The sequence below is a fragment of the Melopsittacus undulatus genome, chromosome 6 (assembly GCF_012275295.1).
Source record: "Melopsittacus undulatus isolate bMelUnd1 chromosome 6, bMelUnd1.mat.Z, whole genome shotgun sequence".
Lineage (NCBI taxonomy): Eukaryota > Metazoa > Chordata > Aves > Psittaciformes > Psittaculidae > Melopsittacus > Melopsittacus undulatus.
Genome location: NC_047532.1, coordinates 68,435,802 through 68,462,368, shown reverse-complemented (window position 1 = coordinate 68,462,368; position 26,567 = coordinate 68,435,802). Strand labels below are relative to the sequence as shown.

The window sequence follows — 26,567 nt, the reverse complement described above, 5'->3', positions numbered from 1 at the left end:
CTGGCTGTTATGAAGTGTTCAAAGCTGCCTCTAAAATGAGGGGAATTCTTATCTGCACAATTCACAGCACCTCCCACTCATGAGCAAGTAAGTGGGAGAACAATATGCACCACAATGTCATTGCAGAATGAATCTGGGAAGAGAGGGGAAAAAAACCCACAAACATAAAAGACCCACCATTTTGATAGTTCCATGGATACATTTAACACAAACTAGAAAGAAACCCCATCTACAGAACCTACAAGTTGTTCAGTACCATGTTCTTACAAGTGGTAGATATAGTGCAAAGTAACTCTTCACAACAACAGACAACCACAAGAACAGCTGCACCAGAATGCCTCTAAACCAAGAATGATCAGCACCATTGTAAAGAATGGTTTTACTCCTTTGCATCCTCTCAGATTCCAGCAACCCACTGGTTGAGGATTCTGAATTTTCATCAGCTCCTGTGATGTGCGAAAAACTCCCCAACACACACACACACAAAAACCCAACCAAACTAAACCAAAACCAAACCTATCTTCCTGGAAAATAAAACTGACCCCAGGATACCTGACCAGCAATTCACCTGAAGCGCAGCAAACCAAAATCTGTTCATGGGATTCCTGATGCTTGGCTCTTTTAGAAGCTCAGCTACTTGACTGAACAATGAAAGAGACCTGCAGCAATAAACTCAAAACCCAAACACTATTTCTGCAGATCCATGCAGTTACTGATGCTGGACGTTCCTCTTCCACAAGTGTTGCTTTTCACAGGCATGTTAGCAGGTAAGTTACTGTTATTTTGGAGACCTACAATAGATGAAATAGCCAGTTAGTTCAAGCAAGTACTGCCCCCTCCCCCTCAAATATACCTACTTCCATTCTAACATTAGTGTCACTAACAGCCACCCACACTCAAAAGAAATAGGATGATTTCACACAGTTCACACCTACTCAATTATTTTCCTTCTGGAGAACACTCAAGACACTGATCTACAACAGCTTTCTGCTCGGGGACTGTCACCTCTGAAACAGCACTGATCTGTTATCAAATACATGCTAAAGCACTGTGAAACTTTACATGTTACATTGTTTTAAGCTATAATGAAAACCTAGAACCCCAGGAAATCCCTCAAAAGGGAATGAGGCAGGGTTGCACCACTTTTACCATACCCTCAAGCAGGGCAACTTAAGGCAGCTTACCCTTCACTGGGAAGCCCTTTGTTACTGTGTTCTGTTAGCCATTAAGAAACCTTACTGAGAAAAGTCACTTAAGCAATTTAACTGTTTTGCTTTGCTTCAATCACTCACCAGATTTCATTACCTTAAGGAGTTTAAACATACCAGACTGCTATTCAGCAACAGAATCTTATCTAAAAGGATGTCACCAAAGGCAGGAGGAAAAAAACCACAATAAGCAACACAAGTCAATCTTTATTGAAAACGGAAGTATTAATACATAACAATTCTTGTTACAATAAACGTGCTTTTAAGAATTTAAATCTGAGCTCATCTACTCATTGAATTGCATAAAAAATAAAAAAGTATGAATTTTCACAATTGAACTGGCTCAGAATGGAATCTCCACTCTTTGTGTTGATGCAATAGTTCAATGCAGGAGTGAGTGATGCCTTAAAACTTATTCTGGAAGACAACATTGATCTAAACTTAAAAAAGTACCAATACAACTGCTCCTAAGACAGTTTTAAAAAAAGTAATAAAAAGGAAACCTGTGTCTATTTCATAACAAACATGGAGAACTATTACTGGGGCCTCTTGTACTTCCATTGCATGCACTCACTTCTTCGAATCTTAGTTAGGAGGGCAGCCAATAATAGCAATAAAATAAAAAAAACCCCACTAATAAATCCATTCTACTTAAAACAAGTCCGTACAGCAGCCAGCTCAAAAAGCTTTCCCAGTTTGCCTGCTAAGTGCCCAAAATTCACAACAGTTTAAAAAAGCTACATTTACTTTCTAGATGTTGAAACTTCAGAGCCCATAAATCATTGAGTATTTTTTTAAGATCAGGAACAGACCCTTACTACCTGTGGAATTCAGGTGTTTCAGTGTTATATTCAACCCACACAAGAAAAGGTTTCTTTGTCCCCAGATGAGCCCTGTTCCTTCTTCCCTTCCTTCCATCTACAATACCACAGCTCATTTTCTCTTAACACCTCCCCAGAGGTGTATGCACCCTGCTGAAAGAGTCCTCACTACTTCAGAGATCTCAGAATTAACTGGATTCTTGGCAAAGCTTGATCCACAAAACTATCCTAGCTTTGTTGCAGCTGTTCTGTTAACTGGCATTCTGCCTCCTCGAATCTGAGGGTCTGCAGGAAGCTCTGAGCAGATAAAATACAGATTAGAAAACTGATTACTTAATAATGAGAGGTATTCACAAACACTTTCACAGGAGGATTAATGAACTGCATTAGACCCTCTGTACATGCTCAGGTCGGCCAGTGACACCTGCTGGAGAACGCAGGGTATGGATCAAGCCTATTTCTACTGCACAAACCACAGCTGGGCAACTGCAACCATCTACTCAACAACCACAACATCTGTCCTCTTTCCCGCAAGTTCCAGCTGAAGCATCGTTATGGTTCATGTTCCTAAGATGAGAGATTTCACATACATGGCATTTACTACACTCTGGTAGGAGCTTAAGCCTAGAGTAAAGTGGTGGTATCAGATTACTGTGCTTACCTGTTCAATCAAAGTTATGTTCTAAACCCAGGTGAATGGTGTATAAAACTGTGCTTAAGCACTGGGGAGATGATTCCAAGTCAATTCTGACCATCTCTTGCTCACATATCTTAAGTGGCCTCACTACCCAAGTAGCAGTGAAGCCAGAATGCTCTGTAAAGAGTAGTCAATGTTGAGTACCCTGGTATACAACTGTACCATGAACAACACTAAGACGATGGTACTTACAGGTGGTGGATTGGGGTTTTTTTTGTTTTTCAGTGGATGAAGCAATACAAGGAAGGACTTCAGCTAAAAGAAAGGATTTTCTTCATCTACCACTGCATCTAAGCATTTAACTTGCATAGTACACTCAAAATGAAGCTTTCTTGAACAGCATTCCTTGTGTGTCTCCTAAAAACTTCAAACGAGATGGTTACAACAAGCATAAACAATATCTTGTAGTAGGTTCTCCGTTTTCCTTCCTAGTGTTTCATCATTCACCCACCACACCACTGACTAGGGCTACATTGTTTTGGTGCCAATTATCAGCCATTGTTTTCTTGCTGCTGCTACATTTAGAAAACATTTTAATCAGTTTGTACTGACCCAGGGAATACCTCAGTTTGTAAAAAATACTCCATCTAAATTCAACACCTAAAATTTGAATTAAAAAAAACAAAACAAAACAAAAACAACCCAAAACAACCAACTCAAAACTTCCTCAGACTTCTCTTTGTTATTGCTGCAACAGTTAGTTTCAGTTCCAGGTTTAAAGTAGTAGTTTTTATTGGTTTAATCATATAAAGCTGCCATAAAAGTTTTTTTTTTTAGGTTTTTTATTGTGTGTTTTTTTTTAAAAGAGAAGCTTGATCTGAAATGTCTCTACTGCACCAGCTCTTGCCTTTTGCTGAGGAGCTCTAGTGCAAACACATACTGTGTATTTATTTATAAAGGAATTCTAAATAGGGAATGTTATATAAAAAGCAGGAGAGAATGTTTCGTAAGACCCTCGCTGTGTAAACGCCTATTTAACGATGTACAGTTTCCTCTGCTGCAGTTTTATATCCATGCTTTCTACTATTTGCAACAAAATACCATTAAGATAGTTATATATACATGTATTCCCCCCCGTCCCCCTGCACTGTGCTTTTGGTTACTTTCCATATCAACCCTCCCAGTAGATTACAATCAAACCTGGGAGGTGTGCTACCTTTCAAGAAAGGTACAGTTTTCCCCTCATGGATGAATCCCATAATGCAATTTAAGAAATAAAAGTGCACAAGTGAGACTGCCTGCATGTTATGGAATATTATACAGAGACCATTTCCAAGATGACATTTAGGAATCTGAAGTTAGAGCGAATACATAGGAAGTTATATTCATTCTTTAACTATTTATCTATTGCAGCATTCATGAAAGTTCTCTCCTATTTTCAAAGCTTTAGGTTTAATGGGTGATAAGACAGGAGACAGCAAAGCTCTGAGCTTGTTCTTTACAGCTGCTCCCCAGTATAGCACTGTTTCATACCTCAGCTCTTCTAGAAATCATGCCAAGACAACAAAATGTCACTCTCTACTAGCTAAAATGGACAAATGGCCTGTATTAATGTTTACTGTACTCTCTGGCACACCTGACTAGTCAAAGCTGCAAATCTGCTTCACAAATTGAAGTGTTAAACAGACTTGAATGAAGCAGTACAGATTCAATTAAGTTTGCCTGGGGTAATTTTCTGCTCCATATAAAAACATATGGAAACCCCTAAGCTGCAGTAAGTGCTCATGAGTAAGGTTTAAAGTACTTATTCCAACAACAGAGTTACGTTCAAGGCATTAGAAATAAGGGGGCCGTCCACTGACAGTGATTCATGCAAAATAAACCTAAACTTTATTAAACAACAACAACAAAAAAAAAGGAAATACAAAATATGGAGAGTGCTTACTATAAAATTACTGAAGGCTTTAACCACCAACAGGTCATGAAGGTACATAAGCCTCCCACAGGGCAGAGTACTGGAATGGCAGCATTAAATCAGCACTGATGCTACCCTGAAGTAGCTGCCAAATCTGGATAGGAGCAGAACACCCCAAAACAAAGCATATTACATATACAACTTTAAAAAACCTGACTTCTGAATGGAAGTTAACCTACAAGAACAACACAGCCTGACACACCTCTGTGTAAACGATTAAAAGGGAACAACATTTTATAACCATTTACTGCGTCATTTATTGCAGGCAGAATGTATCCAAAAAAAGAAAAATCGCATCTTTGTGGAATCGTAAAGTCAAGGAAGTTTAAGAAACCCCCGATTTTAAATGTGCAATATTCAATTTCAAAAATTTAAAATCTCCCCCACAGCAATTTTGGTATACAAATGGGTTCTAAGGCTAGCCCTTTATCCCACAGCACTTGCTTTGAGGTACTCTGAAAAACTGAAGTTGCAAGAAAGAATATCACAAATGACTCATTGCAATGAAATGCTAATCTGCAGTCAAGTCTTGTTTCATGTGCTTCCAAGTGCAATTTAGGAAGTAAAAAAAAAGAAAATACTAAGAAAACACATCAAAATGCTGTAACCAACAAGTGACTCTTACTTCCATTACAAATATTCTCAGGAAAAATAAAAAAATAAAAAAAATAAAATAAAAAAGATAAAAGAACAACTATTAAAGACTTCTATATTCTGGCAGCCCTACTACAGCATAGCCATAGTCCTTACTGCAAGTAGCTAACAAGGAAATCGTGTTAAAATGGTTTGTTCCCCTTTAACATACTCATCAGGCACACAAGCTTTCCTCAGACAAAACATGCAGCTGAACTCCTCTTGGTTGTAGAAAGCCCTAACATTTCTTAAGTTCCAGGAAAGCAAGCTGGATCAACTGCACATATATTTGCAAACTGACTACAACATCCTTCAGGAAAAACAGCATGGATTTCCTGAACTGAGAACTAAAAGAAAGTGTTTTTCTATCAGTCTGTGTGGCAGTCTTACTTTGACACATCTCGTATCATATAAAAGATAGTACTGGATATATATCTCCCCAGGACATGCAATTAATTACGCAGGTGACATCACCCCCTACTATTCCTAAGAACCAGTTTTGCCTCAAGGAAGTTTGCGTTATTTACTGGCACACACAGCATTACCTTTGTCGTTTCACTCTGATCCTTAAGAACATCTGTATAACACTGAATCCTTACAATGAAAATGAAAAGGTATGAAGTAAACTAACTGTGTGCGGGATTTCTACAGCTTGTCTGACTCATTTTCCAGTCACTCCAATTTAGTAGTTGAATTTGAAAAGAATACATCACTTACATGAAAATATGCCCCTTTTAAACTGGCAACTCCATCAACCTGAAAAAGGCTGATGCACTTATCTAATGCATATTATGGTATTCTACAAAGAAACTCATGTTTCTGTCTCTTAAGACCCTGCATACATTACAACAGTGCATTAGTGATACAAGTTGTAAAATACTTTTCGGTTCCTTTGGATTTGCATATGATGGTTTTTGCATCAGTCACTGCAGGTAGATTGAGCAAGCTTCGTTTTTGTGTTTTAACATGCATTCAACTAGATATGGATCAGAATAAATTTATACTCCCTTTTTATCTTTATAATTAGCTAAAAAATTGCAAGACAGTCCACAAAACAGGATTTGCTTTAAGACTAACTGCTGGAGTTCCAAGATGTAAGATATGCAGCACTGGAAAATCTTCAGTGATCAGGAATTAGTAGTGTTTAGCCAAGTGTTGAAAGCATTCAGAAGGAAAGTCCTGGTTGGAGGCATGAGGGCTTCAGCACCAACTTTTAAACCTCAATTTCTTGATTGCATATCTCCCATCTTCAAACCTACGTTAAGAGGGGGGAGGGAGGGAAAAGTAGGAAACATTCTCAATTATGTGAAATACTATTCTGAGTGTGGAATAACATTCAAATATTGCATGCACTGTACTGATAATGCACATACAACAGATGGCAATATTGCTACCCTAGCACTTATCCAGTCAACTGAAACCTAAAAGTTTCTAGTTTAAGAATTCACTGCACTGATTTTCTCCCATCATCTCTATTTCAGCTGTCATTGGTGCAGTCTTATGTTGAAGTTGCAACATGAGAAATGTATTTTACACCAAGTTTAATTCTCAGCAGTCACGATTTTAGTCACAGCAAAACTCTCACTTTAATACTCGCATTATTTCATCCAAGAATGTCATATTATACAAGTGAAACATTTCAGGTTTGAAATTGATAAGGAACATCACAGCAAAAAAAGAAATGGCTGTCACATTTACTAACTCAAAGGGAATACAGTCACTTGCAGTCCACAACTCTGGACTCCTAACTACTGAGACAGAAACCCAGAGTTAAAGTTAACTTTGACATAAGCTAAATGGAATCAGTGAAAATTGCAAGTTCATTTGGTCTGACAAGTCCTTATTTCAAAGGAAACCATTCACAATTTATGCTAAAAAACACCTCAACACAAAACACAATAAAAAAACCAAAACCAAATCATAAACAAAAGTGAGGATCCCCAAAGTATCAGTCTTGGTCAGTTTGACACATTACACTCCCAAAATCTATCCCACATTACAGAAGATTTCAAAATTAACTCCTTTTCATGAAACCCCTAGTGCGTTAATCCACACTAGAAAATTTTTCCATGCTTGCAAGAAGTGTGAACTGCTGCTTACCTGAAACAGAGTGAACATATAAAATTAATTCAAGGTTGTGTATTTGTTTTAGCAGTTTGTGAGAAAGATTCAGCCTCAGAGCAAGGCAAAACACTTACCCTGCCTATCAAAAATAAGACTCCAAATCTACATGCATTGCTCCATCCAGGAATCACAGTACTTCTGAATTCAACAATTACTAATGAATCCAAAATACTGAATACATTTAGTCCCAGATTTATTTTAATACGGAAAACTTGAGGCTCATTCTTTCACATTCAACACTTAACCATGAAAATGATTCATGATTTCTGAAGATACAGACCACTGAAGAAGTCCCAGTAGGCTTCTCTTCCTTGCAGGGAGCAGCTGTTATATGAGCAGTACTTTCTGTGTGTTCTTACTCAGAATAGTGCAGAAGTACCCCAGACTGCTTACCTTCTGAAAATATCTCCCTGAAAGAACCTGCAGTGCTGGCATTATTTATAGCAACAATTAACTGCTTTCAATCTAAATCAGTAACTTACACTGACTGCCAGATGATCACCACTGTGGGGGCACATAACTATAGGTTGGTGTTCCCGGAGCCCGGTACGTGGGCATAGTAACTGGATGAGGGGCTACTGGAGTTGGGGAATGAGTTGTCAACAAAGTACCTAGGATGAAGAGAACATTTTTTTTCTGTAAGTATACACTCTAGTACAAAGAAAAAAAAATAAAGGGGGAGGAAAAGTTAATTACAAAATAATTACAATTAACTGTCAAAATAATTACAGCTTGCTCATCTTCCAATGCAAAATTACAATTACTGTTTTGCACTCCAGCCCCTATCTTCCTGCAAACATTTATGCAAGTGATCATTCTGATGTTTAGTCCAATGTGCACAAAGATATTCATTCCTCAAAAACAGCTCTAGCAGAAACCCTGCAACATAAGCATTATTCACTGCAAAATTTATCCCCACAGCAGGCTTTACATGCCAAAAAAAATTTGATGGTAGAAGTAACCTGACTAATAAATCAGAATAAATTTATTCTTGTTTGCATTATTACAGATAGGTTTTTACAGACTAAGGGGCTTCAGAAACAAACAGGCTGAGATAGCAGGATCTTGAAACAGCCTTACTTCATAGCACTTTGCAGAAATAGTAACAAACTCCTGCGATAAGCTTGCTAGCATACAAAACTCCAATGTTAGCTCTGTTTGTGACACACAGGTTGGCTAGTTTTGAAATCCCTCCTAGTGAGTTACCACCCACTGAGTAACAAAGCATGACACCCCCTCAGTAAACACTTATAGATGAGCCTAGGATATTGGTTAAACACTTTCTCTCAAAAAACACTACAACTAAGAGTGTGGCATTAGGAAGCAGGAATCCCTAACCATTGCAAATGACATGGAAGACCAGCAGGGAGTGTGAACACAAAATATTTTATCTCAACACACAAAGAATGTCAGTGATATGAGGGACAGACTGAAAACACTGCATTTTCCTCAGTCTTAAGAGATGGCTTTTTTCAATTAGGCACAGAGAAATGTATTGAGAAGAGGAAGTCAGACTATTGACAGTGGTAAGATGAGAAGCAAAGGATGCAAGAGTAAGTGAAATTCCATAAAAATGCAAAAATATATTTTACTGGAATACTAGTATCTCAATAACTATGTGGTATCTCCATCCTTAGAGATGATCCAAATACCACTGAACAAGTACACAGCCTGATATAGCCGGACTCAATTTGGAGACCCTGGACTAGGTGACCTCCAGAAGTCCCTTCTAATCTAAATGACCTTATGATCCCGACTAATAAACCTCTGGCATCACACTTAGGTAATGCAGCTGTGTTCTGTCTTGAACTGAAATGGTCTGAATCAAGGAGATATAAGGTTCACCTACCTGCTGACATTGCCATAGTAGTCCCAGCCACCATACCCATAGTCACACCGTTTCCTCTTGGTGGTGGAATTGGAGCAGGATACATAGTTGCTGGCATGCCATTAGGCTGCACAACTGTGGTGTGGTGAATTACGTGGGGTGGTGCTGCATATAAAGGCTGTGTGTAGTAAGTGCCTTGCTGTAGGAGAAAAAGAAAGTAAATTAAGTAATTAGAATGGGGAAGATAAATGGCGTCTTCTTTCATAATCAGGCATTGGAACAGGCTGCCCAGGGCAGTGGTGTGGTGGAACCGCTGTCTCTGGAAGTGTTCAAAACCCATGTCAACAAGGCCCTTAGTGATTATGGTTTAGTGGTGGACTTGGTAGTGCTGGGGGAACAGTTGGACTTGATGGTCTTGACCATTTTTTCCCACCTTGTGTTGAGTCTGTGATTGTACCATAAAAGCATTATCCTAAAGATGCAATGTATTTATAGAGCAGAAACTAAAACACTCATTTCAACTACTCTGTTTCACTGGCAAACTTAAAACATTTAACCCCTCAGGATAACATTCAAAGCAGGGACCTTCACAGAACTCCAATGCTGACTGTACCATCAACAACATGGACTCATTTGTCTTCCTTTTTGTTTCCTACCTTTTCATATATTAATCCATGACTGAACTTCTCTCACAACTTTTTATTCAGCTGCTTTTAGTTAAAGAACCAAACATTTTAGATATATCCAAGCACACTGAAGAGACTGGATAAACCTTGATAAGTGCTTATGAATTCCCTTCAGCTACTGTGTACTTGCCAGGCAAGATTTCCCTATGCAAAAAGAGGACCAGCTTTTCCAAAATATCAAGCTCACTTAAGTGGCTTAATTCTATCCTACTAGTTTTCAACAGTGTGCCTAGGATGAGAATTTTTAACTCCCTGATTCACAACAGAGGCTTCCTAAAAAAACCACATCAATGCAAGCTTATGACAGTTTTTGACAAAACAAAATCAGAATGTGGTAGTTAGAGCATCCAGCACATATTTTTAAAGCTACTGAATCTAGTGTCATTTCATAGGCTGAACACACGATCAGTACATGCAGAGCAACTGTCATGCAAGAGTGTAACAGTGCATACAGTAAGAATTCTTAGTTGTGATTTACAGAGTATGTGCAAGTAGTTAAAGCTTTTACCATACATGAAGAAATACATGTGATGTAAAATTTAGAGCTCAAGCAGATATTAACGTAATAAACAAAACACCATCCAGACAGGTTTTTGGTTTTGTTCATTTACCTGTGCATATGGATTCTGCTGTGGATAGGCACTTCGAACCGGGTACACAGCAGTCTGATAGGGATTCGGTGATGACGAATATGGTGGCACTGCTCCACTAGTGGGTGAACAAGATACTTTATATGGGGTTCCTGGTGTATAACCTGAAACAAAGGTAAATCTGCATTAAAACCATGAAAACAAAGTGCCAGTACACCACTTTCTAAAGTCAGGAATAACAACTGTCTTAATTTCCAAATGCCTTATCTTCCCGCGAGTAGTTAAGCTAGTCTCAATATCCAAGCACAAATTCTATTATTTACATAACACACTTGACTGTGTCAATTAAGTTACTGACAGTTAACTGCATTTTGATGCTATTTGTTTTTCAGATCTATGGATATGGGATTAAAGAAGTGGATTTGGATTTTTGTAGCAATATCATTAGATATTTATATTTTGCATAGTAAGCGGCATTCCTACATGGAAGGATTTGGCACAGCTTAGTATCAGCCCCCTTCTCAATGCACCATGAAAATGTTCTGGCAAAACACAGTAACAGTCAACTAATGTGCAGTTACATTCTGTAGAAGAGACAGCACAGAACAATTTCAGGTGTCACAAATCACGTAGAAAGCTCAAGATTCATTTCAACAGAGAGACACAATCTGCAACCTCTAACTTACATTTAGTTATTCATATTTGTTTTCTGGCTAAAATAAATATGAGCACCACAGAGTTCATCACAACTGCAAATCAGACTTTGAAAGTACTTAAATATCTTTAAATCTTCTTTTTGTTTATTACTTATGTACACATACCCTTAATAATCACTTGGGAATTACTTCATACATTACAGTAATACTTCAGAAGCCACCAGAAAGAATTCTGCATTCCTATTACAAGTCCCCCAGAATCAGTCTTCTGTCTAAGTGTTGAGAACTGTTCCGATTTTTACAAGGATAAACAGCAACTGCTGGCTCACCCTGCCTAAAGACACTTCTTCCCTAACTTCTCCAGCCATCATCAGGCATTCTCAGGATAACAGAACAAGGGCTTGACAAGGCATGGTAGAGATCTACTAGCTGCTGTACACTACACTCCCAAGATTATACTATGGCTTAAAGTCAGAGTGGCAATACAAATTCCTCTGCAGCAGCATCCACATTTCGGGTACTTAGTAACAGGGATGACTTATTCTGGGGAAAGCATCAAGGCCCTAACCTGTTCTATGCTGAAAAGATCCTGGGTCTCAACACGGGTATGTCACTCTAGGAGACAACATCCACAGGTATGATTTCTATTTAGCTGGAATGGTACAAACTACTACTAGGGCAACACAAGGAACTAAAAATACTTTGTAATAATAGAAAAAAAAATGAGACTATCAGAATTGAGAAAAGGTTGATTTCAAAGACTGTCTAGAATACTTCAATAGAGAGAACAGATCTGAAGCCACAGAGCAGAAAGAACACTGGCATTTGTGTTGTGAAAGATCAGTCTGTGCAGACAGCGTGATGAGAGATGACCTTCATGCTTTTTGCAGAAGCCTGAGATTCTTTCCAATTTCATTTTCACCCTTCACACAGAAAATGGTTGCATTCACAAAGAAGTAAGTTTACTATGGGTTTTGGGGTTTTTTAATGGAATCCATCACCTTTGAGATAATAAAGAAAGCTACCACAGCACTTATTCTGAACTCTCACTTTTACAGATCCTAAGTACTTCACAAATAGAGCATGCTGAGGAAATAACTTCTATTTCTAGTATGGAGTGCTATTAGTGTTGAAAAACTCAGCTACAAAATGCTGAACACAAAGCAACACAACAGTGCTACAACTACGTCCTCATTTAAGCCCCCTCTCATTCTAAAAATTACAGAATTGCACAAGCAATTAACGTTTCATTCTTACGAAGTGTCAGAATAGTTCTTATACAGGTGTGCCTTCCCATTTAAGTTTTGTCTCTCTTATAAGGCACAAAGACCTTAAAAGTAAACCATTTTGTTATTCAAAACCACAGAAATTTTAGAAACACACCTGTAAAAAGGTGCCCTTTCTGAATAGCAGTATCACAGCACATTCAAGTACTCCGTGATGTGGATTTACAAAGTACTTGAAGTTGTTATCTGTCCAAATTAGAAGATCTGGACATTTCAAACTTTAGTTCACAGCTTAAAGAGTAGCTAACAATGAAAGTTATTGTTAGTTGTGAAATAAAAGTTTATTTTCTATTCCATAGCCATAGGCTCTCATAGTACTAACTTTAAAAAAACTAAAGGCATTTGAAGATGGTGTACGACTTCTCTACACCTTTAGTTCTTTTTCACACAAATGTAAAGATTTCTTACCTTGCTATGTAGCATGAGATATATTCCAAGATCAATCAATGCAAAATAATCTTAAACAACTGCGTCTAACAAGTCAAAGAATCTTTCCCAGAAATAACCTTCTACTACTACAAAACCCCAACTAACTGGACAAAACCAAGCTGATGATAAAAGCCCATGTACAGTTTTGATTGCCATGCTAAGAGTTACACCCTTGATGGGAACTGCTCTCCCTTGAGCATCGCTCTCAAGTTCTGAAGCAGCCCAGTGCAAATGCAAGCTGATATCCCCAGATATGGTACTTACAGAGAGGCAGTACCCTAGACAAAGGATTTACTTTTTTGAATTACTGGAACTTCAAATATCCATTCATTTCCCTCCCTTACATCCAAGAACAAAGACAAGCCCAAATCAGTTCTGCACTTGCTATGCCTTTAATTAGTGAATTGCAGAGACACAGGGTGTACCAAACAGAATACTTCAGCATTCCAAGGAAAGCCACAAAGCTACACCCTTTTAACAGGTTTTTGCAGGCAAGCATTTTAGATGACTTACTCTCTCTTGCCTCAGTATTTGCTGCCATACCTTTTGACAAGTCTGCTGGTAGTTTGTGAAATGCCATATGGTACAAACATAGAAATCCAATATGTAAAGCAGGCTTCCACAACATAAGCTTCACAGTTTTAAGCAGCATCCTTTTCTACCCCTGTAAGTTACACATGGATGGTCAGGAACAAACTTTGTTATATGCAACGTGTACCTCTGAAAAACTGGCATAATACACCTAAGGGAAAGAGTTCCTACAGATGGCCAAGATCTACACTAAGAAAGCAATGTAAGGAATTCCTTAGTATGCAAACCAACCATAAGGAGAACACTGTTCTACAAGATGCATGTTCACAGTTGAAGTGGAAATTAAATACTGCCAGTTTCTCTTTTGTTTCAAGCATCAGCACACCAAAATTATCTTCTATTAGCAAAAGCAGAACTAAATGAAAACTTCAGTGAGTGCAACCACAGAATCAACCAGGGCAGAAAAGACCTTCAAGATCAAGCCCAACTGCTACCCTAGCACTGTCAAGTCCACCACTAAACCATGTCATTAAGGGCCTTGTCTACACAGTTAAGAAGTTATATTCCACACCCTCAAAGAACCTCCTGGATTGTTTCTTCTCTGCTGTGTTGCACTTCCAGCAGATATCTGGTAGGCTGAAGTCCCCCATATGAGAACAAGGGTAGGCTATCGTGAAAATTCTACCAGTTGTTTGAAAAACACTTTATCTGTAGCTTCATCTTGGCTCAGTGGTCTATATATCCTACCAGGATATCTGCTTGGTTGGCCTTCCCACTGATGTTCACCCACAAACATTCAACCTTCTCGCTCTCAACACTGACTTCAAGGCAGTTGATGCACATACAACAGAACCCCATCACCTATCTTTTGCTGCCTGTCCCTCCTGAAGAGCCTGTAGTCATCCACTGCAGCACTCCAATCACACAATTTGTGCCATCACATTTCTGTGATGGCAACTATGTCATAATTTCCCTGCTGCATATTGGCTTCCAGCTCCCCCTGTTTGTTGACACTAATGCATTTAAGCTGCCCTGAGGCTCTGACCTTAAACAGCAGCATGCTATCCCTTGGCTCATTTCTAGCAAGGCTGGTGTTACCTCCTTCCCCTTCAAACCTAGTTTAAAGCACTCTCTCTGATCCCTGCTACCTTCTGGGCTAGGATCCTTTTTCCCACTTTGGGACAGTCATACCCCACTGGCCACCAGCAGGCCTGGTGCTGTGTAAACAGAACCATGGTGGCAACCCCAAAATTCTGATGTTGATGCCAGTCCTCGAGCCAGGAATTAATTTGCATGATTTTTCTGATGCTTCCATTGTCATTGTTTAGTTTCTCTTGTGCCTGTTTTTCCATCTCTCCTTTCCTAGGCTATTGACATTGCTTTTTTCTCAAATCAAAAGTATGCAAGTGCAGTTCCTTAAATCCTCCCCTAGTATCCACTATGGACAAAACCATGTTATCCAGCAACCAGGCTTTCCAGACAATTGGCTTGTGCAAGACAATTTCAAGGGCAGAAAGAAGGCAGCAAGCTGAACTTGGAAAGGTATGATTTAAGAATAGGGTGAAGGAACAATTGTGAAGACAATACACAGAAGGAAAAACAAGGATCTGGAAACAACCAGCAGAACACAGAGCAAGCAGAATGACAAAGGAAGCAGTGAGTGGAAACACAATTGTCAAGTGTCAGCCTGAAGTACAGAAACAACAGCTAAAACCTCAGCTTTTCCCTTCTCTGAAGGTGAAAGCAGTATGACTTAAGACAAGATTATACTCAATTTATCAGATGATTCTTTATGAGTCATATTCAAAGGAATGTAAAACTTACCACACAGCATAAGTGTTATTGTTAAGTCCCTACAGCTTTTCCTCATTCTTGGTTCTAACAACTTCTAAACTTCATGTTACTGCTTTGACATACCTATTACACATACCTGTTTGGAAGGTAGGATTTGCTCCAGGATACATATTTGGAGAATAGGCAGGCGCAGCCGCTGCATAGCCCATGGGGAAGCCAGCTAGAAGAAAGAACACAAAGTTATTTTCTAGGCTGACTGCACAGTCTAACCAGACTTTACTCTCAAAGATTCTCACTTTACATCTTTTAACTGAGATAAGCTAACAGATGGCTTTCAGTCTCCCCTCCTCAATTAAAACACTGGGCTCCTAGCAAGCCACCTGAAGTGGAGTGCTAGATGAAGCGAATAGGTAAGGAGTCACAAATGCCATTCTCTCTGCATTCCCGTTTCAATAAATCTCAAACAAACATGTTAATCTTAAAACCTTGTGTAACTATCAAACTGTTCTCCCCTCAAGTTTTAAGACCTAGCATACATAAAATACTTAAGTGAATGGACTTATTCACAGAAGAAATCCCTAAAGGTCAGAGTGAATCTAACTTTCTAGATCAGAGGTGCACCAATTAGAGAGTACAAAGCAACCATGAGTAGTCCAAAATGCTTGCTGTATTTAATACAGATTTGTCATTACACCCAGGTGCCAAACAAGGTACTGGCAAAATGATAGGTGAACACTTCTACACCAGAATACAATGACAACTGTGGCCTCCAACATAAGGCAAAATCAGCACCAGCAAAGACCAGCATTAGCAAAAACCACAGTTACTTGGAAGATACAAAGTTTGTTCAGACTGTTGAAAGCAACACTTTTGAATTAGTCATAGCTATTAATTCTCACAGGAACTTCTTTACATTATTCCAAATTATAAAACCGAATAATGTCTGTATTAAGAAAGATAGAGTTACTACTGCATTTTGTTATCAACACTGTTATCAACAGATGATTTCAATGTCTCCAAATAAAAGGCAATTGCTAATTGCACATTTACTGACAGGCTTAAAGCTGCTAGTTTTAAACTGTTATTCAAAATTGCAGGGTTTTTATTTCATTATAAATACCAGAGCCCTCAGCAATTACTCCTAATGATAAAAATGCTTAACTTGGGACTACACATGCTAACCTAGTTTCGTAAAGCACTCTAGACATATGAAGGGACATACACTTGGCACTACTAGGCCAACATGCTGACTAGGTGGTCAGCATGCATAAGACTAAAAAAAGCATTAAGCTTCCAAATCAAAGGTAAAAATACCATATCCAATTCATAACAGCTTTTCAGAGTTGAAACAGCTCTTAAGTTTTCAGTTTGACAAGCTGCCAGTGAACAGCTTTATACCTTACTCAGACTGACTACACATCTGGAACTTGACACAGATTTTCAGTCCTCTATTCTTTCTTCACAGGTTCAGCTTCACCACAGAGCTGCTCAAGAAACAAGTCCTTTGTAAAAAATAGAATTATGACAAGCAGCAGCTTTAACTTCTTCTCAGAACTTGCACCCATATGGAGGAACATTTTGGTACTGATTCTTTGCTACTGTAAACCCACCCAACAGCCTCAAATAGGTGTAGTACAATATAAACAGCTATTAAATATGCAACAGCTTTAGAAACACACTGCCTTTAAATAATACATTCCACCCAGTGATATGTTCATTACTTTCTATTACCACGCAAGTTGTGTAAATTTGACGATTCTGAACAAAGAATCCATAGCTTTTTAATTAGGAGAAGCAAGAAAGGCGATTCAGTCATGCAACACATTTGTTTTGGTTCTTCTTCCAATCTTAAAATGCAGGTCTACTTTTTATTTTAGAGAACAGGTTTCTCCCACAATTTTTAAGCCTGAACCAGGCAGCTCAGCCAACTATCTGAGATCAGAGAGCTGGAGCACCTCTCCTATGAACACAGGCTGAGAGAGCTGGGCTTATTCAGCCCAAATAAAAGGTCCAGGAGACCCCAGGGCAGCTTTGAGTGTCTAAGGGAGCCGACAAGAAATCTCAAGAAGAGCTTTTGACAAGGGCCTTTAGTGACAGGACAAGGGGAAATGGCTTTAAACTGACAGAGGGGAGATTCAGATTACACATCAGGCAGAAGTTCTTCCCTGTGAAGGTGCTGAGGCGCTGGCACAGGGTGCCCAGAGAAGCTGTGGCTGCTCCATCCCTGGCAGTGTTCAAGGCCGGGTTGGACACAGGGGCTTGGAGCAACCTGCTCTAGTGGAAGGTGTCCCTGCCCATGGCAGGGGGTTGGAGCTGGATGAGATTTAAGGTCCCTTCCAACCCAAACCATTCCGTGATCCTATGAATAAGCTGACTTTAAGGGTCACATTTGTGTAAACTGGCTGACTGATGAAAGGAAGAATTTCAAGTTATCAACTTGTGGTATGACATTTAAGGCACTTGTACAACAATTCTGCTTCAAATCCATGTATTTTACTTATGCTAATTTACAACCAAGTGAAGACTGGCAAATATACAGTACTTTAATAATTCAGTACGTAGCCTAATACATATAACAGAGTAAATGACTAGGAACTGTAATGTTATTTAAACTGCTATTTATGAATCTATGAGAGTTTAACTTCTTAAGTAAAGCTCCACTTAGTATAAACAAGAGCTTCAATGCAATGTGCAAATGATATTAAGTACAAATGAAACCCTGACTAATATAAATGTGTTTAGAAAATGAAGAGATAATAATAAAAATAGTTTTATTTTAATAATTCATGGTAATTTCTTATAAAGCAAGACAAAGCCTTGAAAAGGCAATTATGAATATAGACATAATTGTACTGTAACTGGTACTAATTACTAAAACACTGCTGCTTGTCTGTTGTAAAGTTACTGTAGTCCATATAACTAAGACAGTTACAGAGAATAAAACCATCCTGTGGGTCTTATTGTTACACAGCATCAGCTTTACAATTTATTTCTGCACCATGTCAGCCACTCTTGAGCCTTAAAAAGCACTGCAACACAGTCTGTTTTCCCCTTATAAATGCTGTAGGTATCAAGGAAATGTACACTCATCTGAGAAAAAAAAACCTAAAAGTATCTGAAAAGCAAAAGTGGAAGTTAAAAGGTTTGAGACAATCAAGTAAACAGTATGTATGCACCAATATTTTGAAGTAGGAAGAAAAGTGGAACAGGAAAATAGGAACTCCAGGACCTAAGCTGAAAATCAAATTTAAAACCTGTAAATACCAGTAGGCAAATATAGTACAGCTACGAAGAATATAAAAAGAAATGGTGCAGAGCAGCTTCCAGCTCCCAACAAAGATACCAACTAAATCACAAAACAGCCTTCCTGTAAAAGCTACAAAAGGTTACCTGGTTATAATACAAAAGATCCTCCAGCCTCTCCCAGGATGGAGTAATTCCCCTACCCCACAGTCATCAGAGGTAAAAAAAAACCAAACAACAAACAAACAACAAAACTGCATTCAAGACATACTGCTTGCAACACCTCACAGAGGTGCACAGCCCTTCTCTTCAGCCTTCCTGGAAAGTTATGTACTGAACTATGAAAAAAAAAAGTTAGTTCTGAACTATGGGGGCATCAGAAGTGAAGCCTGCTCACACACACATTAAGAGGTGAGGCAAAAAAAAACTTGATAAGAAACGTGAATCCAAGTAAAAAGCAAAGCAAGCAAGAAATATTTAATTTCTGGTTTTTAAATGTTTTTGGGCCATTTTCTTGATCCCACCTTTGATGCTATGCTGTGGGCAGTCATAAAACAGATAGCATGAACAAGAACTAGAGAACAGAAAGGTTAACAGCACCAGCCAACCAGCAGCAAAAATAGACTGACTCCTCTTCTTGCAGGGCGTAATTATTAGAGCTCCCAAAATAAGCTGCTTTGGAAGAGATACTGAAGTTAGAAATATAAGAGAACAAGTAACATCACTCTTGAAATGTCAACTTTTTGAATTTTAACATCTCTTCGCATCCCAAAACTGATTACCATACATGAAGTCATTCATAAATGAGTATTCTTGATTATAAAGATCAGTGTAACTGAAGTTCATTAAAAAACAAAGTTGCTTACCTGGATAACCAATTCCTTTGGCATTTGCATAGGGAACCCCAGAAGATCCAGGGCTATACACAGGATTCATGATTTCAGTAACTGAATGGGGGGGGGGGGGAAGAAAGAAAGAAGAATTTATTTAAGTATAGAGAAAACCTGAAAACTCATTGACTAAAATGAAACTGAAAATAGGGAAAAGCACATTGGAAGAAAAATTAAGAGGAAAAAGCAATTCCACTACTCATCAACATTAAAACTGTAGCTACAAGAAAGGGAGAGTCACTGGAGAAATAAGCTTCAAAGCACCACAACCCTCCATATGCTAGAGGTGGTCTCAGGAATGAAACATCCCCTGTTGCAGAGCATGCTTCCAAAGTATTCTTATCCCTAACTGTTCCCCATAGTGCACAAATCCATGCAGGAGTTCCCATGTAGAGGACTTTTCTCCCATGTCATCTATCAATCACGCATCTACCTACCATCCATCAGCCTTGAATGATCTTCTTCTCATTTCTTTCTTAAAGTGTCTAGCCAAGAGATGCAAATACTTACTGGCATTTCAAGCCTGGAATTCTAGTCCTTTAACAGCACTACATATATCAACCATCCACAGCCCAAGTATTACAGAAAAAAGAGGCAGAAGACGTCCTGTATTAGCCAACTAGCTCACAGCTATGTGGTTTTTTAATTGCTGCTAAATTCTACAGAGCCTATGACAAGCTGACAGTTGCACCCAGTCATTTCTGACTTACACATTCACACACCAAGACATATCACTGGCAGGAATAAAATCAAACCTTTGGTTTTAAAAAGGATTTGGTATGTAAATGCCAAGGATAATAAAATGGCATTGAAGATGCTTCTCTATGTACCTCTAGGAATATATGTCACTGCACCACAGCTCACAAAGAAGCTTGCCATGTGCCTCTTGAGTACTGTTTGCAACTACTTTTCCAACATTTTCAATAAAATACTCATATTTTAACCCAAAGATCTTTAATAATCTCATTTTCTACACATATTGACAGATTCGCCACTTCTCTTCCTGCAAGGGCCCATTTTTCACTACAAATAGTCTCTGACAGCACAACAGCAGGCCACACTATGAAACCAGACTTTATTAACTGTTAATACCTGATACTTGAGTCACTTCCTCTTCTACATACTTCAAGATGCTTTCTTGCTTAGATGAACAGTGTGTTAAACAATTTAACACAGTTTAAGTGTTTTGGAGATAAAGTTTACAAAGCAAAAAAAGAGTAAAAATTAAGCATGCACTACTTTAGTTACAGAATACATTATGGCAGGAATCTGAGTTAAGTTTCTCAGTACAGCTGCACTGATAAACCTGTGTTAAATGACTGTATAAAGCCTAAGTAGTTTGCTTTTTAAAGTAACACTAAAAACAGCTCTGTACCAAGAGTTTTAGCAGCACCTAGTACACTCCAGAAGCAAAGGAACAATTTGTGCAAAATTAGGAAATCAGAAATAAGTGCTGTCAGAAAGTTTATAATCACCTTTCACAAAACACCCAAACTCAATGCAAGAGAACTACAGGATTCACTAAGTTTTCTTTTTCCCCCACACAGACTTGCCAATAATATTAACTTCATAAAACTGCTTTTCTTCCTTCCAGCTTCATACTTGCTTACACATCAGATTACAGTAAGAACGAGTTAAAAAACAACCTGCCATATTAATTGCTTAGTATGAAGTTCAGCATCTTTTAATCACCTCACCAACATAAAATAAATAAATAGTAATAAAAAAAGCAGTTTTACACAAGTCTCTTTGCAAATGTTCTGCAGAAAACTATTTGTCTGCAAGCATAAAGTATTATTTTCAACTGAAGCCCTGTGGAGTTTTAGCAGCATTAACTGTGCCCTGCCATGAACAACAGGCATGTTTTGCTGGTCCAGCAGTTCACTGTAAAAAGACTGTTCTTTATTCCATACTTTTTCCTGGGCATCCTTCTTTCTAAATAAGGACTCTCATTTACGTGAAATCTATCAGTCTGTTCCCTTACTATCTTCCTACATTTCCTTCTCATTTACAACTCTTCTTCTCTTTCAAAAATGTCTATTTTGCCTCCAAACTTATAAAACCCTGAAGAGGTGCAAGGCTTCACCTCAGTCTCAGCATTTCTGAACTGTGGGGTATGAAGGTATGGTGTATGTATGTCTTAAGGGAGATGAATAAAACCTTCCACTCAGACACAAACAGCACTCTCCCACATCCCCATATCCCTACAAATATGCTGCTCCTCCTCTTCGCAGTCTCTACAGCAATTAGGAGGAAAGAAAATCCTGTAACCCTCTCACCATTCCGAATGGCAATGAGAAGAAAGAAAGAGGACTGAAAAATCCAGCAAGAGCATTCTATGAATATCTGGGTAAAATATATTAAAATACCAAACTATTAGAAATATTAATCAATGACTGCAGAAGAACACAAGCACGTACATTCTGGGGATGACTTAAACAGAAGCCATAAAAAGCTGAAAAGGCAAAGAAAATTAACAGGAAAGGTCAGATAACTCATCATACTTGATAGGAAGCGCAGATTAAGTGAAAGGAGTTCCAATTAAGTAAGGGGAAAAACACTATGACACTGCAAGCTGCCTCTTATTGGAAACAATGTCAACTTCTACTTCAATTGCATCCGTACTTTGAAATTTGTGTGCACACACACATCCCCACTAATTCAACTTTGGTCGAACAGTAATGTACTTTGACCACTTCTGCTTCACACTCTAGTAGAGATCCATCAGCCTACAAAAAATGCTTACAGCTTCAGTAATGCAGACAAAGTTTCAGATAATTTCTAATTAAAATTAATTATTTTCAGGCCTTCTCTGAAGGACCCAACATGCATAACTATAATTATACAGTATTACGCAGTGGTTACAACCATCCCACTCTTACTGTAACTTCACTTGGAAGGGCATCTATGATAATTAAATATGGAACCTGGCAGTCCACTTCCCTGTAATGCTTAAAGTCCACATCAAACACTAAGGAAACAAGTATAAAGCAAACCCAAAGAATCATGGCTTTCAACCTGTCTGTTGGCATCCCCTCCAAAGCATTCTCATGTTAATGTATATGTAAATAAGTGTCTACTGTGCATTATGTGTATATAAATTCAGAGTCAGCTGTATACAAATTACAGTCAAGTAAGCCTTTCAGCTGAAATGAAGGTAATCATGCTTATTAAAAATGCTGTGATTAAAGCATGCTTGGGAAGCAGAAATGCTTCACCTTTCATTCTTGCAGAAGTCAAACAAACAACTCAGTTTTGATCAAGTCTGTTAAATGTCATCTTGATACAGATACAAGGACATTCACTCTCCTCTTAAATCCATGCTTCAGGAAGCTGAGCACAAAGGCCAACCACTGCGCATGCTGAAATTCTACAACTCTGATACTCTTGCATACAGCTTTTCTCGCTACATAGAATGAGCACATTTCTGCAAAAACCTCCTTTTAGAAATTATTTTGCAGAGATACATGAAAAAATCCCCCACAGATCAATGCAAATACTGTACAACAAACTCCACATTCCTTTGTAACATACTTTCTTATTATTTATTTTCAAAGTTGGGCAGAAACACTATCAGAACAAGGTCTACTGAACAAGGACTACTTTGTGGTCATTTTATGTTGGTTCCATTACAACAGCGGGGAAGAATCACCAAGTACCTTGCCTAAATCCTACTGTTGTGATCACTAATGCTTTTGTTCTTGGAACTTAAGCAGAATCACACCAAGTCATTACAGTATTTAACATCTATCCACCCTGGAATACTTTTTGAATGCCATATGCTACCATGCAAATGACCCAGTTTCCACTTACATACAGCTCCTCAAAAAAGTTAATTACCATCTCAGTAATTTTACTAAGTCAAAGCTTAGTATAAGTAAAACAGACTTCCTAAATACCCAGCAGTTAGTAATGTTAAAAAAAAGTAATTTCCACTGCTAAATAACAAAGAAAACAGTTCAGAACACTACAGCTCTTCAAATACAATGATTAAAATCTCCATTGCATTATATTCTGTTAATGCACCAACCACCAAAATAGGCCATTTGATGCAAATCCCAGGTCAAACAACAGGCTTTTTTGTCATGATTACTTTTTTAAAAAGGTGGGGGGGAGGCTTATATCAGCAGGGATTCAAGACTTCATAAAGTCTGAGAGACCACATCCCATGCGGCACTGGCATTTGCAGGTTGCATGTATTTCATTTATTCCATTTATCCTCAAAAAGGTCACAGAGCTTTACCAGGAAGCAAGTACTACTCTTGTTCAAAACAGGGCATGGGTTTATGGCAGTCCCTGATTGAAGCCAGCTGGATTCAATGCTTACTCACAACTGCCATGCTTCCGGCAAGCAATCCCGCTCCCTGGGCTGGGACAGCACTGGCACTCCAACTCCTCAGGAAGTTAGATCAGCTAAAGTTGGCAGAATTCTGGGTTTTGCTGGAGTTTTTTGGGTGGAGCTGCCATGCTTTCTACCTACCAGCTTAAGAGAGCTGAGAAACATCACCAAGTGTCTAAGACAGCAGCAGCTTCAACGGAAGAAAGGGTGCAGGACTGGGTAGTGGCAGTATCGCAGCCTGAAAAAGGACTATTAACAACTCTGCCCTAAGTTAACCCATAAAGTAAAATACCAAGCTGGAAGCATCATTCGCATGCAAGTCTTCGTTCCCTGCTCCAGGTGCAAGTTGTTCTTGTTACAGAAGAAATAATGAGGCACCAGCAATCACCTGCTGTATTTTGCGCACATGCAATTATTTTTTTAAGACTACAAAAAATAATGCAGTTTAGACTTCTTAATCCTTTCCAGTTAATACGATTCCCATTCGTAAGGCTATCCTACTGGTGGTTTGTTATTAGGGGTTTTATGTTGAAATATATATATGGTAACATCAATATTACTTAGTATCAGTGAGGACAGACACAATATGATTATACATTAAAAACTCTGACTTAGTTTTATAAGTCATTCACACGAATGAAAAATCTATACCAACAACTTAAAATCCACGAATGAAAAAACTTCATTTGTACATTAGTGGCATTGCTCTGCTCTTCCAAAACACAATCACCACATCTTTCTTCTTCAAGAAACCCACTACCTATGAAAGACTAAACAGCCCAGCATTTCTCAAAACCTACAATTCTCTGGTTGTTACTGCACAAAGGGATAAAAGTTGCTAGTTCCAGTAGTTGCATCTCCTGCATAGCTTGGAGATTGTGTACTTTTTTATTTCAGAGAAGTGGAGTAGTGCAGCAGAATTGCAAGTTCCTCACAGTAAGAATTTTTGAAGCCAAATTTTGGGGAAGTTAATGAGCTAGGAAAAACAGGGGGCTTGGGGGCGTGTGGGGTGTGTGAATCAAATTGGAATTTCCACATGAAGGAATCATATTCACAACTTTTTAGTTAAATCCTCAAGCTCCTGGCAAATTTTTATCCTACAGAGCATCTTTTCATTATGTTCTTTTTCAGTTTATTCCACAAAACTCTGTGAAATAAAGTGGAGCCATCACACATCCCCAATTAGGATAAAATCTCCAAAAGCCTCTTAAAAAAACCTTCTGCATTCTAATCTTAAAGCATGTCCCGAACACACAAGTTGGGAAGCATGCATTATACAAGCACAGAAGTTTTGTGACACTAACAACTGGACACCTTACAATAAAATTGCATTACAGCAGATAAAGCCTAGGCAAATCACATAACATGCACACCATTACTGGACATTCAAGGACAAATTAATATTTGTATACCTCCCTTTACTAAAAAGCTAACTTTCCACGTTTTCCAGAGCACAGATTTCATCATTTGGCTGGTGTTTACAGTTGGGCTCTAAACCTTCCAGAAAAGTGCTGAAAGCACGGTTTGCACCAAGCCTTTTCTTCTTTTTGTCTCACAACTCTTCCTAGAAACTACAGACGGCTAAAATTTCATGCTTTCCTCTAGTTTACAGATCTAAAGGTAAAGATACAACGTGAAAGCCACATAAGGCCTTTTGAATGCAACTGAAGCGTAGTGATGCTATTTATTTGAAAATCCAACCGACTGGCTCCTCAAGACGCTACACTGGATTTTTACTAAGTTATCAACTGGCCAACCTCCAACCTTCATCAATCAAGTAGCATCAAAGCCGTGCATCCAAAACTAACCTACTCAACAGCGGTAACCCGACCTCCCAGCAACACCAAAAAGCAGAAAAGGACAGACGCAGGGGACCCGCGGGCCCTGCGTACACCGGTGCCGCAGCAAGCTGACCCCCTGCGTGATGAGCTCGTCACCTGCCGCCACTAAAAGGCCGTTACCGACACCTGTTACGGAGAGCCCTCAAGCCCCGGCCGGCGCTGAAGGTTACCGCTGCCCCGCCTGGCGGGGAGCGCAGCGCAGCGCAGTGCCGGCCGGGCGGCAGAGTTCTGCTCCACATCACCCGCAGCGCTGCCCACACCACAGCGCCGAGTCTGCGGCCCGCACAGGGGCAGCGATGGCGCTGCAGCCGCCAGAGAAGAGGTCGCCCGGATGGCGGACGGGGAGCAGCGGATCGGCGCGGCCCGCCCCGGAGGCCGGCGGCGCAGGCCGCGGAGAAGACAGCGGGCGCGGGACTCCATTACATAACGGCGCGGTTCGACAGTAGGAGCGGCCCCAGCCGCCGGCACCACCCGCGGCGTGCCTCAACGGTTCGCACTCACCGGGCTGCGGCGCTTCGTGGTGGCGGCCCGGCCGTCGCTGACTGTCTCGCTGCGTGCGTCTGTGCGTCCGTACGTGAGTGCGTACGTGCGCGGGTGCGGGAGGCGGCGCGGGGCGGAGCCGTGCGGAGGCAGGGCGGGGAGCAATGGCCGCCGCGCGACTCCGGCTGCTCCAAGCTCGGCCGCACCCAACAACTGCGCATCGACCCCGCGGTGACGTCACTTCCGCGGGGGAGGGGTGAGCACACTTAGCTGGGGGAGGAAGTTACCGTTACGTACACGGAAGCCCCAGGGGTTGTGTCGTTCCCCCCCCCCGCGCAGTGCGTGACTCCGCCTGCCCGCCGCCGCTACTCCGGCCTAGGTCACACACACACACACCCCCCCCGCCCCGGGGTTTGACCGCTGTTCCCGCAGTTGCGCTAACCGCCCGCCGCTGCCGGACCGAGCCCGCAGTGAGCGGTGGTGGCGCAGTGAGAAGGTGCCGGCAGGGAGGCAGGGCTCGCACGGAGCAGTGTATCGGGCTGCCGGGCACACCGACCCAAACTGAACCTAACTGCG

General features: G+C 39.8%; 1 protein-coding gene across 1 annotated transcript; it reads right to left on the bottom strand.

Moving 5' to 3' along the window:
- Window positions 1–1,395: 1,395 nt before the first annotated feature.
- FAM168B (family with sequence similarity 168 member B) lies at window positions 1,396–26,105 on the bottom strand. Its single transcript, XM_005153957.3, has 7 exons — window positions 26,013–26,105; window positions 19,308–19,388; window positions 15,335–15,418; window positions 10,524–10,666; window positions 9,248–9,425; window positions 7,881–8,009; window positions 1,396–6,529 (listed from the first exon to the last, which is right to left on the bottom strand). The coding sequence occupies exons 2-6, from the start codon at window positions 19,375–19,377 to the stop codon at window positions 7,897–7,899; spliced, it is 588 nt and encodes a 195-aa protein (XP_005154014.1). The 5' UTR covers window positions 19,378–19,388; window positions 26,013–26,105; the 3' UTR covers window positions 1,396–6,529; window positions 7,881–7,896.
- Window positions 26,106–26,567: the final 462 nt, after the last annotated feature.